This window comes from Lepisma saccharinum, chromosome 1, assembly GCF_977018435.1.
Source record: "Lepisma saccharinum chromosome 1, izLepSacc3.1, whole genome shotgun sequence".
In the NCBI taxonomy this organism is placed as follows: Eukaryota; Metazoa; Arthropoda; class Insecta; order Zygentoma; family Lepismatidae; genus Lepisma; species Lepisma saccharinum.
Window position 1 is genome coordinate 70,420,344 of NC_139229.1, and position 16,419 is coordinate 70,436,762.

The 16,419-nt window shown below is 35.8% G+C and overlaps 1 protein-coding gene across 1 annotated transcript in view; it reads left to right on the plus strand.

Annotated features, from left to right (window-relative positions):
- Nucleotides 1-16,419, plus strand: part of LOC145996355 (uncharacterized) — a 151,446-nt gene that overhangs the window by 86,459 nt on the left and 48,568 nt on the right. The window contains exons 20-23 of the mRNA XM_083132787.1: nt 7,174-7,302; nt 8,591-8,730; nt 9,450-9,593; nt 11,345-11,486. Of these exons, the coding sequence (XP_082988913.1) occupies nt 7,174-7,302; nt 8,591-8,730; nt 9,450-9,593; nt 11,345-11,486 (555 nt within the window). The remainder of the gene's footprint in view (nt 1-7,173; nt 7,303-8,590; nt 8,731-9,449; nt 9,594-11,344; nt 11,487-16,419) is intronic.

Consider the following 16,419-nt stretch of genomic DNA (forward strand, 5'->3'; position numbering starts at 1 on the left):
TTTACGTTGTAAATTTGTGCCATACACATCACAATAATCAAAAATAGGATATATTAAGAGTTTCGATGAGATATAATTTTGTTTCTCTAGTAAAAAGTATCTTCTCCTATAGAGTGATCTCATTCTTGTTAATGCTTTTGTGCACTGCCCTGTGATATGTGCTGACCAGGAAAGATTTGGATCGAAAGTAAGACCTAGATTTTTAACCGTTGATGTTTTGGTTTTTAATTTTGTTGTTAATTGTGTGATAGTTTATTTGTTCAAGATAATAGTTAGAGCCTAGAATTGTGTATATGCATTTCTTCGGGTTAATTGCGAGCCCATTTGCAGTGAGCCACTTGTTAAGGGCATGTAAATCATTGTTTAGGTTCTCTATCTTATTTAATAAATCTGATGGTGATGACGATATCATCATCTGTGTGTCATCCACGTAACAATGTATATTTCAATGGCAGATGGTTTTCGATATATTAGCAACAAATAAGGTGTATAAAAGGGGGGCCAGAATGGAGCCTTGGAGGATTCCTCCATTTAATGTTATTGGTGATGATGCGGTGTGAGCAGGGTAAAAAACACTTGTCTTTTTTCCTGTAGATATGATTGAAACCAGTGTATCGCAGGCTTCGAGAAACTGTAGTATTTCATCTTTGCTAGGAGAAGGTTATGATGGACAAGATCGAAAGTTTTGGAAAGGTCTAGTAATACTAGTATAGTTAGTTTTTATCGTTTATCGAACGCAGAAATATTGCCCATGACAGATAATGCAATGGTTGTGCTATGAGAAGCATGGAAACCTGATTGAGAATCAGGTAAGATTTTATATTTTGCAATGTAATATTTTAATTGTAGAGATACTATCTTTTCTGTGACTTTTGAAAATATTGATAGAACGCTGATTGGTCTTAAATTGCTTAGAGAGGTTAATGTCTGCTTTTTTGGGGAGCTCAATAACTCAATCTTCTTTCCATGCATTTGGAAATGGGCTGGTTTTCAGAGAGAAATTTATAATGTGTGTGAGTACCGGAAGTATGAAGGGAAGGGCCAGTTTAAGCATTATGCATGTAATGTTGTCCACTCCTGCAGCATTTGATTGGATGCTGTATACTGCCTCTCCATCGTTTCGAAGTAGTTCTCTGAGAAATATTTACACTCCTTTGCAATAATGCTGTTGTCTTGAGGAACTCTGTCATACACATTTGCAAAATGTTGATTAATTTCAGAAGGACTGCTGAGATGAGGTGAAAGTTCTCTCGCTTTCAGTTTGTTACCGATGCCAATAGTTTTCAGGCTATTCCACATATTCTTTGAATTTTTCTTATTGTTTTTTACAATAAAAGAAAACTTAAGCCTTTTTCTCTTGTTGCATAACAGAGGTGGTAAAATTTCTTAATCTTTTATATTTGTCTCAATGTAAAGTTAATTTGCTTCGCACCATTCCTCAGTTTCATGAGCAGCTAAGGTTACCACAGTGCTGGCTCGTTCGTCACCCTAACCGTTCATGATGGGATGTGAACGTTAAACAGGTTCACGAGATTTTTCTCAAGAAATTATATTTTAGAATCGACGTTTCCAAGTTTAAACATTTCACTCCAATTGATGTTTGCAGCATCTAGACTAAAATTTTCAGATTTAAATTTCTTAAAATTGCGGTATGTATTGTACTTGGCTATATACCTGGGTTTTGTGCAATGCAGTGACACGCTCGTCAAACAGTGGTATGAAGTTCCGATTGGTCTCGCAATTTCGAAAGAAGATACAATGTTGGAGTTGTCAACAATTATTAAATCTAACAATGTTTTGGAAGATTTGGTTATTCTAGTGGATTTATCAATCATTTGTGTTAAACTATATGATTTAATAATATCTTTAAGAAACAGAGTCTCCACTTTTTGTGACCTGAGCATATTGCAATTATAATCACTTAGCATAAGGAATGTACACGGGCATAGTTATCTAATAATTTTTTCCATGATGGTGAGATTTGTATAGGCTACATTCGGTGGATGGTAAAACGTGCAAATACTAAGCATTAAATCACTTATACTAACTTTCATGTTAATATATTCAATATCATTGGCTTCGGATGGTTAGAAGTCAACGAATTTTACTGCCAGCACCGAGCAGGTACATATGGCAATGCCCCTGCCTTCTTTGTTATTTGTCATTACGGAAAACCGAGTAACCGGGGATGTTGATTTAGTTCATATTGTTATATATATTGCAAAATAGCTGTAACAGAGCAAATATGTACATTTACTTAACAAACATCAAGGCTGTTAAGTACTTGGTGACCAAAATATTAAAAAAAATTAAAAAAAATTGAAGAGCACACATGCTAAAAAATCTTTCTGGAACTAATCACTCTGATACTAGTGGTCTGTGAAACTAAGAAATATCATGATGGAAAAAGGATAAGTACAAATGTAGCAATTTGTGATGGCCTCATATTTGCACAATTATTGATGTTTTTAAAAGATTAGACTTTGCAATTTAATCATAAATAGGTTGCCTAAGCTATATAGAAGCCTTTTTCCTCATAACTGGATCTTGAAAGAACTTTGATCATGGCATAATTTTTCAAAAAGATTGGAAAGTTGAGGAATGGCACTAACATGTATAAAAATGCCATATTGAATTTGAAGCAGTTAATTTATATCTGCTTTCATCTACAATAACAAGCAAACTTATAAGTGATTCAGTACCTCAAATGAATACTTTGAGGAATTTTACATAAAGTGACACCAGGCACGGTTGGCCCTATAGCGCACAGGAGCAGTGAACCCCCAGTAATGTACAGTATTCACTTCAAGAATGGACAATAAACAATATCTTTACCTTTTCGCAAAAAATCCTATATAATATGTAATAAGTAATGTCTTTGAAGGTGCAACATGACAAATTCTTTTGCTGCGAAAGAAAATCCACCATCCAGCCATGCTGGTGCAAATTCCCAGTTGAACCCCCACAGAACAACTCCTGCCATGGTGAAATAGGCAGAAGCTCGAGGTAGGAATAGGGCAAAATACATGGAAACGGATACTCCCGAACCTTCGTCTCAGGCAAACGGACATGCGCAGTTCATGCTCTCGCAGAACGAATCGTCCTCGTGGGCTGCAGCCAAAGAGTTACCTGCCTTCTCCCTTGGAGTGCTGCCCTATGAACTTCAAGTTTGAAGCCGATATGTGACATATTCAATCTTATCTTTGTATCACTTTTGTGCCAAATATATTACACTAACTGCAAGCTTGTGACAGTGATGAATGAGTAACAATGACTGAAAACTGGAATTACAGAAGATGAATTAAAATAAAGGCAAAATAATTCGTGCATGCCTTTCACTTCAGGTACGTGAAAGTAACAGACCCTGTCAAAAAAAAAGGTAAAGTGTTCCCCAGTGCATAGCACCACGCCATGAAGGCGTATAGGGGGTGTGGGGGTAACGCCCCACACTTTCTTGATCCGGTCGTGAGTGTGGGTGATGTGATCAGCATCACGCCCCTGACCGCCTTTACCCCCCAGGGTTTCCCCCAGGTACCCATGTTATTCGACACTGGGTGGGCGCCGGAGCCGCTTCCATCGTTAGAAAAGTTCCCGGATTTGAACCGGCCGGGGATCGAACCCGGGACCTTGAGCATGGTAGTCAGACGCGTTACCGACTGAGCCTGTCTGTGTCTAATTTTTTTTTTTTAATTTTTGAAGTGCTTGGATAGTCGTTAAAAAATATTAAATGATGTTTAGAGTGAAGCCAACAGAGATTCCGTAAACAAGCCACCCGAACCTCTGAGGGTAGTCCACCCATGTACTGCGTTGCCACAATCCGAAACACGGCGACGAGTGGAACTTTCCATGCTCGGATACAGAGGGTCCGAGCATGATGTTTGTTGGAGCTAAATGAAGAGATACGGAATTACATGAGAGGGTATTTGGAGACGTGGCCAATGGAAATATTCCACCCTAGAAACCTGCTGACTTCGGGTACGGAAATTCTGCACTTCCGTTCCGTATATACACCATTTGATTTGAATAGAAGCAGACAACAAAAATTCTGTTGTTGCATTTCCCTGTGTCTCAATGGGCGATATGCTTTACAAAGAAAATATTTTGTAAGCCAAATAACATTATTTTTATGTAGTAAATTTCGCATTATGTTATATAATGACAGGGTGGCGACAGACCTGGAAAAGTCAGGGAATTATCAGGGAATTTTGTCTTGATTGACAAATGTTTCATTGTAGGACTGTAGATGCAATGTGATGCAATGAACCTGTCAGACATTTGATTCTGAAGAAGTCGTAATAAGCACTGCACTTACACAGGAAATAATCTTGCCAGCCTTTGGCATTAAATTTTAGGTCTCTATTGATTTTTCACTTTTTGTCTACTGTTATTGAATTTAACAGGCTGAAGCTTTATACGAGAATGGTCCAGAAAGTACATTCCATTTAGCCATAAATTAAAACTCAAACTTCGGTAATCATTGACATTTGGATTAAAATTAATGTCTTATTGGGAATGTAAACACACACACACGGAAAAACCAATTCCTTGTTCATTCTGCATAAAGCATCCCCAGGCTTATGAAAAGCTATTTTGACAAAATATCACCCAAAGGTATTAATCAAGTAACATTGAAAAATCTGTTAGCTAAGTTGTTATTCGGTTTCTGAAGTAAATCTTTGTTACTCATGCGGGAGAAGTGATACACGTATGGTTAGATGAACACATGCACTGAGGTAACAAATAGTTTACATTTTGTAGAATGCGATTTTGGACACAAGGAATTCATCGAAATTGATCACTATACCCGGTAATTCATTTCTTTTTCACAGACGACTTGGGTTATATGCCATGACCTTTTCGAAAGCGTTCAAATGTCAACCTCTATCCTGCGCAATATACCCTGGAAACTTTAATCTTGCAGGCGAACGAGTCTCTGGCACCTGGAACCACAGTCAAAATAATAATTTGTGGGGAGTTGTATTTGCGTGTATTTGTTCCCCCCCCCCCCACCCTTTCATCACTCATCTAACCACCATTGAACCTCATTGTCGCCGTTAGCCAAAATTAGCAGAACAGTGACTTTACATAGAACAAATCAGTCAAATCAGCAACAACTCACTCTCTCAAAAGTGGAGTTTCATTAGTTCATACCACTTCAAAAGTTGAGGTATTGTTGTATCAAGGCAGCTAACTCCGTGAACAATAATGTTTTCCGAAAGTTTCAAATATTTGTATCTGGCAATACACCCTCTTAAATGAATGCATCTTCTATGGTGATGATAACACGTTCCCTGCGAGTTATTTCTGTATATTTCTTTCTCCAATGGCATATAATGCCTTATAATGAAGAGGTTCTGGCTTCTACTGCCCCCTCCCCTGGTGCAAGCATATTGCACACTGGTTTCGACAACTCCACTTTAAACTGTAGGTTTAGTCCTGATTAGCCTATCTGAGCATAAAATTCGACTTAAAAATAAATAAACAAAGTTTTCTTATGGATACTTCGTGATATACCTTTTCTTCTTTACTTCATCTGCATCTACAGATTCTGTTGACCTTTTCGGCTAAACCTCTGATGCTTTTAAAGTTCAAACCATTCTCATCGTAATTGATTAGTTCTCTGACGCCCTCAAAATAAAGCTCTCCTTCCAACCCCTTCTTTTAATTCTACGTAAGTTAATCACAAGAAAAATTGCATGATTACATAACTGATAGGCAAAATTTATGTGTGGAACTAGGATTTGGAAATAGAATTGGCCACGCATTATCAATTCAATAATTCTGTTGTGTTTTCCAAATCCACATAACTGTTACATCAAAATTAATATACCTAGGTATTGTAGTGATTATTGTGATTGCTTCTTATTAGTATTTATTAGTAGAACGAATACAAAGTTGTTATTTTGTATACCATGTAGATATTTGAAAATGACAGGTATGTAAAATATATAAATATAAAAATTGTAATGAAATAAAAAAAAAAAACACTTCTGGAATTTCAATGTAGACCTAATTAAAAAGTCGAAATAATTTATTGTGTTGCTGGAGGAAGCAACGCAGATGTTTTTATTTGTTTATTTAGAGATTATGTTAATCATACGCAGGCTGGGATTTATATATGCGATGACCCGGAGCTTACAACACCAAGACCCCACCCCAATCCCCTCCAAAGTTTCAGTTATAACTTTTCACCAAGCTACATGAGGTGGTTACTTATACGTATTTCTACATTTTTCATCACATCCGAAGTACCTAAGTTTTTCTTTATGTGGTACTTTTCAAAGCATTTTTTTCCTAAGTAAAGGCCCAGAGCTGCAGCCCTCAAGCTCACCCTAAATCCTGATCTCATGTTGACCATACCCTGCATAATATTGCACCTCCTAAGACCACTAGCTGCTTCTAATCATAGAAGTATTCAATTGGTCATAGTTTTCTTGTTTCAAGATCTCTAGTAATTCCTTTTGCTTTCTAATGACAAAGTTAAATCAGATTTTTATTGGATGATGATATGCGAACACTTCTAGTATAAATAATATTCATTAGTAAAATATACATGTAATGAACACCAGAATACACTTATTTATTGCAACATTCACATATCTCTAAGTATATGTACTTAGTGAATTTGATTGGGTGGGCAATCAGGTGGGCACAGAAATTGTTAGGTTGGCGCTTGCCCACCCGTGCTCACCCCTGTCGCCGTCCCTGGAGAAAGGCTTAGAAGAGTGAGAAATTACAAAATTTCTTCATTAAAAACAACTAATTTACTTTAATCTAATTTAGTCATAACATGAAAATTAATAAAATATTTTATTTAAGCCTGCTTGCAAATGATAAAAGCCCTGTAAGTCCTTCCTTAGCTTGTGAATTGTAATATTTCTTCAAATTCAGTATTTTTAAGAACAAATATAAATCAGAGAAATTAAGTCAATTTCTTGTAAGCTAATATAGATACTTAATACAGTCCATACCTGAAAGCTGTATGAGTTTATTTTCCATGTACAAGTACGTGGATTTAGTTAAAAATTGTCAGGGAAAAAATGCAAAATTTGTCCTGAAAAAGTCGGGGAATTTCATTTCTGCTTGTCTGTAGCCACCCTGAATGAGATGGTTGAATTATGAGATTGAATTTAGCCAAAAATATAAATCAGCAATTGTAATGAACTCTTTCAGTGCTTCCACCGTAAGTACCATAAAGGGTTATGTGTCTGTTATTCGATTGCTGCAGATGTACCGATTGATAGGATTCTACAACATCATGAGCAAGAATATAAAGAAGGCTGGATACATATTATTTGTCAGGTATGTGATCAAAGTTCATGCTTTCATAAACGTGTACAGTCCACGGCAGAAGTAATAGTATGCAAATTACCCATCAGCATGTTTGTTCAATCTGTTTTCCACAATGTAAGGTAATGAATTGAAATAAAAATGCCATTGTTTAAGTACGAGCACAATTCCTATTACTACAACCACAGGATGTAGCATTAAAAATAGAATAAAACAGAATGAAAGTAGTAGAAATGGGAAAGATAATCGGTAGTCTATCGGTATCAGCCAATATAGGCATATTGGTGTATTACCAATAATTTTACGGATCCGTTGTATGTGTATCTATAAATATCATACAATTAGTGCAATATTGTATATTGTTATAATTTTATGATATAAACATAGAATCTCCATTCAGTAATTTTTTAAAAGTAAATGTCTAAATAAGCAGCTTTTTTCCATTGGAGTCATCTTATAACATACATATAATCACGTTCTTCAAGGACACTTGGAATTTTATATCAGATAGGTAGATTATAAGATTTTTTTATGTTCTATAAAACACATTGGGAGTTGCAGTTGTCCAGTTCGTATTACGTCTGACTGCCACTCAGGAAACAAGTTTTTGATTTCTAGAATGGTTGCTTTAAGGTGCAAAATTTATTGACTGTCTCACATAGAGCAACTCCGGGGCTCACCTGGCCTCTAAGAACCGGATACCTGGGAGGTGAGAGCTGCCAGTGTGTGGTGCTGATCACACCACCTCAATTATTGCAGATATTGAGAATGTGTGGAGCCAACCTTTACTTTCCCTATGTGCCTTCATGGTAAGGTGCAATGCAAAGCAAATAATTACCCCCAACTGTGACAAAATGTGAAAATTTCCAATTTCATTGATGCTGTGAATATATTTTTCCCATTTAGTGTTCAGTTGATTTTATTTGCATGTGGCCTGGAATGGGAAATTGTGATAAGATGAACTATTGTGTATAAATTCATAAGTATGTCAATAGTATGCAATGCAGTCTTGATTACATGTCTTTTAGCGGCCAAAGAGCTTACAATGCAAGAAATGTGAAATTAAAGAAAATTTTATAATGCATACATTCATCGAGGTCAGACACATAACTGTACAATGTAGGAAAATATAAAATATGAATTCCATTGCATTAAGTACTTTTCCTAGTTGTGGGACAGTTAATAGTATTTTACAATAATTGGAATAGTTTTGCATATTGAGATGAAAACTACAAATACAACTAAGTGAATGTAAAAATTGCTTGACAATGCTGTTATTTCTTCATTTTTATTTTCACAGGTTGCTCTATCTATTTTTTCTTACTTTGATGTTCTGTTATGGCATTGGAAGTATTTTATTGGTGGAAACATGTAACTTTTGGGTTGGTGAGGAAGGAATATACTGTGAATGCAAGAATAACACCTGGTTTACAGTATCAGGTGAGTTACAGAAAACTAAAAGATTTTAAATTAAATTTGGGTTTAAAAAAATTGAAACTGTGAGAAACTTGGTCCCTTACATTAAAAGAGGAACATAAGAGTATTTGAAAATAAAATCCTCAGAAAAATATTTGGGCCTATAAGGAGTCAGGTGAGTGAAGAGGGTTACATAATTTAGAACTGCATAATTTGTATTCATGTCCAGATATTATTAGAATAATTAAATCAAGAAGACTTATGTGGGCAGGCCATGTGGCATGTATGGGAGAGGAAAGAAGAGCTTATAGGATTCTTGTTGGGAAACCTGATGGCAAGAAACCAGTAGGAAGGCCAAGACGAAGATGGAGGGTAACATTGAGATGGACATAATAAAGGAAATCGGTTAGGATGGAAAAGATTGGATTCATCTTGCCCAGGATAGGGACAGATGGAAGGCTTGTGTTGCTGCAGTCATAAACCTTCAGGTTTAAGAATGCTAGAGAGTTAGTTAGTTAATAATAGGGATTTAACTAATCAGTTGATAGTGATTAAGGCCTAACAATGCAACATAATTTTGTTGGCAGCTTTACTACCTTAATATTTCTATGAATATATTATAATTGATTGATTGATTTGTTTTGTTTTTTTACTTTGCATTTCTACCACTTTTGGTTAATCGTGAAGATGGTGAGTGATGATATGATAAAATATATTCATTTATATATATATTTTTATTCCAGCATATAAAGATACTGTTGATGCCTTAAGATGTAGAATTGTGGCTACCTATTTCGTAATTGGATTGATGGTCAGGAACTTAAAGGGAAATTTCTTTGCAAATAGTTCTGAAGAAATGGTGTGGATAATTTTGCTCTCTATATGTGGTAAGTACACTTTCCATCCATTACGCAAACATTTTTTTTTGGAAGGGGGGAGATAAGTTAGTCAACTCCATATATTTTCAGGCACTTTCTTCTCTGTTTAAGATTTTCCTGCAAACCAAGACTCAAAATTTACACATTTGCTTGGAAAAGAGAGAAAGTGAGTTCAACCTTAATCTCTGGTTATAATTGAATATTATGTAATAGAAAATATTAAAAATATATAAATAACTCATAGCACAACAGCACTTGAGAGCCAGGGTCTACCTAACTGTTGGCCTCACTCCCACATGCCTCAGCAGAAGTGGGTGATTATACAACCAGTTACTGGGTGAAGTGTGGTCAGTATGATGAAATCCACCCCCCCCCCTCTCCAGTCGTCGTAGGTTTCCATGACCAGGTTACGCTACTCATTTGTAGCTCCCCAATTTCCTCATGTTGGTGGGTGGCCACAAGTCCCATTCGCTGGCTGAAAACAAGTGTCTCGAACCAGCATGGACCAAGCCCAAAGCCTGATGCCTTGGACTGCACAATGTTCCATACTGTTTATTTTTTTACTCCAGCTACAAGTTAATTCAGATTATACCATGATTATTCTGGCATGTGGCGTAAGAAGTTTCAATTCAACTTCTGTTGCTGTTTTGGTATAACTATAATTTTTCATGTTCTTCATGATGTCCTATCAACTCTGAAATCAGACAGTTTCAATTGCATCTTCAGTTTTGCAGACAGAAATTATAAAAAGGAACATCTGGAGATTAGTAAATGTGGAGAACTCTGTATTTGGGCCAAGAAATACTGATTCAATTAAATAAAAATGGGTTCCAGACTGATAAAGATTCATCTGTCAGTGGCACAGGTCTCATGGATCCAGCTTCTTGTGCTCAAATCATCCATTAAAATCACATGTGCAGAACCACCATTGGCAGTTTCTTATACTGACAGTCTTCTATCATCAAATGCACATCTGGATTTCAGCTTGTTGATGGCGTAACTGGAATGTTGGTTGCAGTCAACCAAAGTTAGGCCACTTTTGAACCAGTTTGAATTGGTTAAACCATTCTATATCTAAGTATGGTTGCCAGACTTCTTGGCTTTCCAGGACAGTTCTGGTTTTAATTGAATTCACTGTCCTGAAAAATGCATTCTGGATGCTTCTTATTCCCAGTTTAGTGTTTTTAAATTATATGTTTTCCATTCAATATTTCTTCTTCTCCTTCCTACGATTTTGAAGTTGGCAAAACTACACCATTGTTAAAACTTAAAACTTTGTCACAATAATTACTTTTCAGCTATGTTAATTTTCAAGTATAAAACATTAAAATTAGCTATTACTCACAAGGTGTTAAAAATTTATGCTCAGCTTAATGATTTTTTATTAGTAAGGTATGGTGTAATGTTCTGTTCTTCAGTATGTTATTTGAAAATGTATAACTCGTAGGAAATATCTGATATTCCTTACTTATAATAAAATGAAGTTACTAGAATACTTTTTTTTGTATCTTGCAATCCTGTATGTACGTACCCCCATGAAATCTTTGTCAAATATCCATGGAATATTTTGAATTGTTCAGCTTGGGACACATTCCATATTTACTCAATTGTAATATTTATTTTTGCAAGAAATGCAGAGTCTATAATAATTCAGAGTCTAATAATAATAAGTAAATTGTATTATATAAGTTGATCTAATTAATAATGATTATTGATTTCATGTGAGAATTGAACTTGATCAATACTTGGTCTTTCCACAGGTTATATTTATCAGATGATCCTGGTCGCAAATGTTGTGTCTTGTATATCAAGAGGTGCTAGTCCACTTCAAGTGTACCAGGAAAAAATGAAGCGCCTAGTTGGATTTATGAATTCTGAGAAAGTGCAACTCTCTTTATCTAGGTGAATAGAATGTGTTCATTTTTATTAAAATTTTGAAGTGTTATCTTTGATTTCCAACTTTCTTAGCAGTGGCAAGAGTATGTGATAATTACAGAAATCCAAACATGTATCCTAGTACCATTTTTTCAAGAAATAATTTGGTACCCTCAACACATATATAGTCTGCTTGGTGACCAAGTACGTTAGTGGTAGATCTCGAATTCCAAAGTTCCTGGCTTCAAGTCTCAACCTGGATATGGGTATTCTTTGTGAGTGTTCTTTTGTCAAATTTCATCTTTTCACTTATTTTCATCATTGCAATTAGCCAAAAGTAACAAGTAAAAAGAAAATATTTTGTAGAATTCTGTCACACACAAGCTGCTACATTTATGGGGATGAGGTATCTTCTTTAGTCCAAAAAATGCCACACAACTTTTTCACAGTCTCGGCTTCCTGGAATTTATGCAAAATGTGTAATTTTAATTAATTATATAGCAATATGTGGCAGAGACAATTTCAGTTAAGCCGAGCCTGGTAGATTATTTGAGTGTAGTATAAATATTTATAAATATTCTGAACACCCTTAAATACAACCTTTGTCAGAAAAGTTCCAGGACTGAGCTCGTAAAAAATAATTTATTCAACTTAGGAGCTAATGGTCCTAGGTTTTATCAAAATAGTCCCCTCGGCTATATATGCACAGCTGCCACCATTTCTGGAGGTCGCGTGGAAGCAAGCAGGGAAAGCTTCATCTAGGATGCTTTTCAGCACATCTGTCACAAAACTGTTTGGATTGCTACCAATATCTTCATGATACTTCCCTTTCAGCGGTGTTTGCACACGGGGAGACAAAAAATAATAACACGGTAACTGGTCGGGTAAATATGGGGGATGTGGTAGAGCAGAGATACAATGTTTGGCTAGATATTCCTGGACTGATAAAGCAGTATGTGACCTTGCATTGTCGTGCAATAAGAACCACTGCCCAGATGCCCACAAATCAGGATGGCGCTGCAGAATTGCTTGACACAAATGTTTCAGGTCTTCAATATAAAGGTTTTTGTTTATTGTTTGTCCTTTAGGCAGATATTCATGGTGCACCAAACCTTTAGCATGAAAAAACGGGATCAACATTGTCTTTGGATCATCTTGCATTCAATCTCTGCCCTTCCGAAACCTTTTGTGTCATTCAAAGATACAGCTTCTCGATAATGCCTTGTCACCAAATGCTTGCTGTATCATATTCCATGTTTCACTAGGGGTTTCCCAGCTTAACACAAAACTTAATGTTAACACTCTGCTCGGAATGCACATCCATCACAACACTTGTGTAACTTCCAACTAAATGCGCCAACAAGCCAAACAGTGGGCTGCTAAGCACAGACCTGTCACATAGTGTGTTTACATGGAAACACTTCCAAGGCCATTTCTATTCAGAACACATATCAGGTGACTGCATAACACCCATTTCTTGTGTTTGAATATCGCAGGTAAAGAATAAAAAAATCAGTCCTGGAACTTTTCTGACGAAGGTTATAGTTGCAATATTCAATATTCAATACTATTGGTATTAGTGGGAATCTGTATTGGAAGATCTAAAGGTGTTGTTCTAAATGGCATGATTGCACTGACAGATGAGTTAGATATAGATTAAGTTTTGCATATCACCTCTCCTAGGATAGTGATTTGGTTGATAGAGCAAGACCATTAACTCAACATTATTGAAATAGTGTAAATGAATCAGGAATATGAACAGAGAGGTCTGACCTCTGTTTTCATCTGCACGCAAAATATATTACACGAGTCAAACGAAAACATTAAAAGTCCATTAAAAATAGTAGGGCAGACTGTATACAGCTCAAATTTAGCTTAGTTCACTGGAAAGGGTGTGATCACGCGTGTATTCCATTTGTCAACACAAAATTGACTCATACATTGTGTATGTTCACTTGAGTTATGTACAGTAATATCGTGGATGCACTACGTAACATTGAAGTATGTGGATAATAAATATACTTCCACTGTGGGTTTTCTTGTGTTATAGTGTGATACACACACGTTCACTGAGTGATAAATATTAATCACTTGCGTAATTGCAGAGAAGGTGTTCGTTGAACAGGATAATTTTTGGAGCACTGTGATAATATTTAATACATTTACATGTAAGGTAATCTGGGACGTGTAAATTGCACTGTTTTGATGGGGTAATGTGACCTTAATTTGGATGGGTCGACACACTTTCTGGAACACACTGTATGTAATTTGTAGAACAAAACCACAGTTCTTCATTCTCTTCTGCTTTCTTCTTTCTTCTGTTCTCCTTTTCTTATTCTTCTTTTCTTATTATTCCTTTCTTCTTATTCTTCTTTTCTTCTTATACTGGAACAGTGATTGGGGAAAGGGACTGTAGAAACGTAGTCTGTTCTGGGGATTTTCTTCGTGTGGAGAATTGTGGAAAATTTTGTTGCTGGAACTTAGTAACTCCAGCGACTATCATCATGAACAAAAGGGAAGGAATTGCAGGATTCTTCCGTTAAGTTGGGCTACTTTGTTGCATGTAATGGGAACTGGAGCTAGAGTGCTGGCGTACATGGCTGTTGCATGCTGTTTTCCTGGGGAGCTAAACCATCGGAATGCGTACGGATTTGGGTTCGAATCCCGTTCTCCTCGCTGGTGATTGACGAAACTGCTGCATGTTGATTTCCAAGTAGATACGCTGGGAAAATCCTTTTCCTGTTGATAGCTCTTGACTTGTGTGACATGTAGACAGACATAAGGTAAAAGGATAAATTGTAATTTCTTAGACAGGAAATGAGGAAAGGAGTGTTGATCTAGACTTATTAGTTCAAATATTGAAGTTCCAATGCTTGCCATTCCTCGTATGAACATTTATAATTTACCATGATAATACAAATGAAAAGGACTAATAACCATTAGAATAATAAAATATATAGATAAGCTTATGATATGTCAGTTTTTTCACATTTATTTGAAAATTCATAAAGAATACCAATGAAATCTGTATTAAAAATGTGTATTAAAATTATCAAAACTATTACATTGTTTCCCTCATGCTATGATAAATGTCTTGTTGTTGAATTTATTTAATGACATGCTTAAAAGTGCTAATTTGTGAGCTTTGAAAACATCGTAACGATTGGTCACGGTGCGTATTTGTGACGGGTGTCACAGCTGATCCAAATACACTTGTTAATACGTATTGATTACCCCTTATGCATGAAGTGATGCTGTTGTGTCCTGAATTTGACTTGCTTGCTTATTTTAAAACCTTAAAATCTCTGCCACGCTGAAAATTATGAAAATTGTTGAACATTGAGATGGAAATTTATATTAATTGTTCTTAAAGTGCCCGCCAATGGACGTAAAAGATGTAAAATTACCAGATTTTTACGGGAAGGCAGTGTTTTTACAGAAAAGCAACGTTGAAGAAAGGGGAGGGGGTTGCCGTCCTTGTGTGCCCCCTTAAAAAAGGTTTAGTCTTGGGTGATCTGACAACTAGAGTTAAATGTAATCAACATTGCCACACAATAATTACTTAAATTGCCGTAGATAGTGATTAAATCATTCTAAAATTCCTAATTTATTCTTTCTGAAACATCATTTTGTTTAAGAAAAAACTCGCTTAAGTTATGAAGAATAACAGAGGAAATATCCCTTGGTGTTATATATATATATATATATATATATATATATATATATATATATATATATATGCAGTGATTCTAATAGTGTTGCCGTTTATGAACATTCTTTCGTGCATGTATTAATGCTCCCTTTGCGTGAACGCAAGAGCTTTTCATAAAGACAGTTCTCCGAATTTGAACATTAATATTGGCAACACTTTTAAAATCTGGCATGACTGTGCCACATAAAGAATTTGCTGAATTGTGTTTTCATCCTGTGTCTTGCTGTTGAGGAAATACATGTCTCCAGAGATTGAAGTTATCCGCTTGTCGCTAGGTAATCTGATGGGCGGAGAGCACGGGTTGTAAAGCAGCTTACATTGCAAATTCTGGGTCCGGCCGCTTCAAGATGAAGATAAATCTGCCTTTTTAACGAAGGCAGGGTTTTCGTTCCGTAGCTGTGCCAACAATTTCCAAAGATGGCCGACGGTACCCGAAGATCTTTGCCTTATGGCCTGCGCGAGCGGAGGATTATAGCTAGGTTCGCTATTATTTTCACCTACAGATCGATCTGAATTTGCTCTGATAATTGCCATTGTTTCCGGAGCATTTTTCTTTTTCTCCTAACTGTACAAAAGAAGGGGGAGGGGGTACATTGACATAAAGATGGGATGATTGTTGCAGAGTTTAATCTACGTTGTCGTACTGAAGAAAAGTAATTTTTAGGTTCGTTAAATATGTCTTCATTACTTTCTTTGTTTGTTAGAACAGGCCTAGTGCTTTTGCAATGAAAATAACATGTTAACATAAATAAAATGATGAAAACCGCTAAAATGAATCCCATAAAGATATTATGGGGATATTTAAAAGATTCTTTTAACAATTCTAGGAAGGATGAGGCTTTAACATGTAAGAGAAAACAATTTATGATTAATAAAAATCCTAAAATTTGCATTGTTATTTGGTAATTGAGCTATTTCCCTACTAACTAAATGTTGTTGCGGCTGCCTTACTTTGTACTTAAACTTTACAATTGTTGTTTGCAAGGTACTGGTACGGGTTTGTGGAGAGGTGAAAGAACTTATTTGAGCTCGCCCATCTGAGAAGTAAAGAAAATTGTTCTATAATTATGCAACGATTACTAATGTCACAAAAAATGGAGAATGTGTTCTCTCTTGTCATTTTTAGATATGCTTAGCATATTGTTGTAAAATTATAACTAAAACCAAGAGTGGTTCAAACTTCATCATTTTGCCAATAGCAAAATGTTAAACTTTTCGATTTTTGGGACGTCATCCAAAACCGAAAAT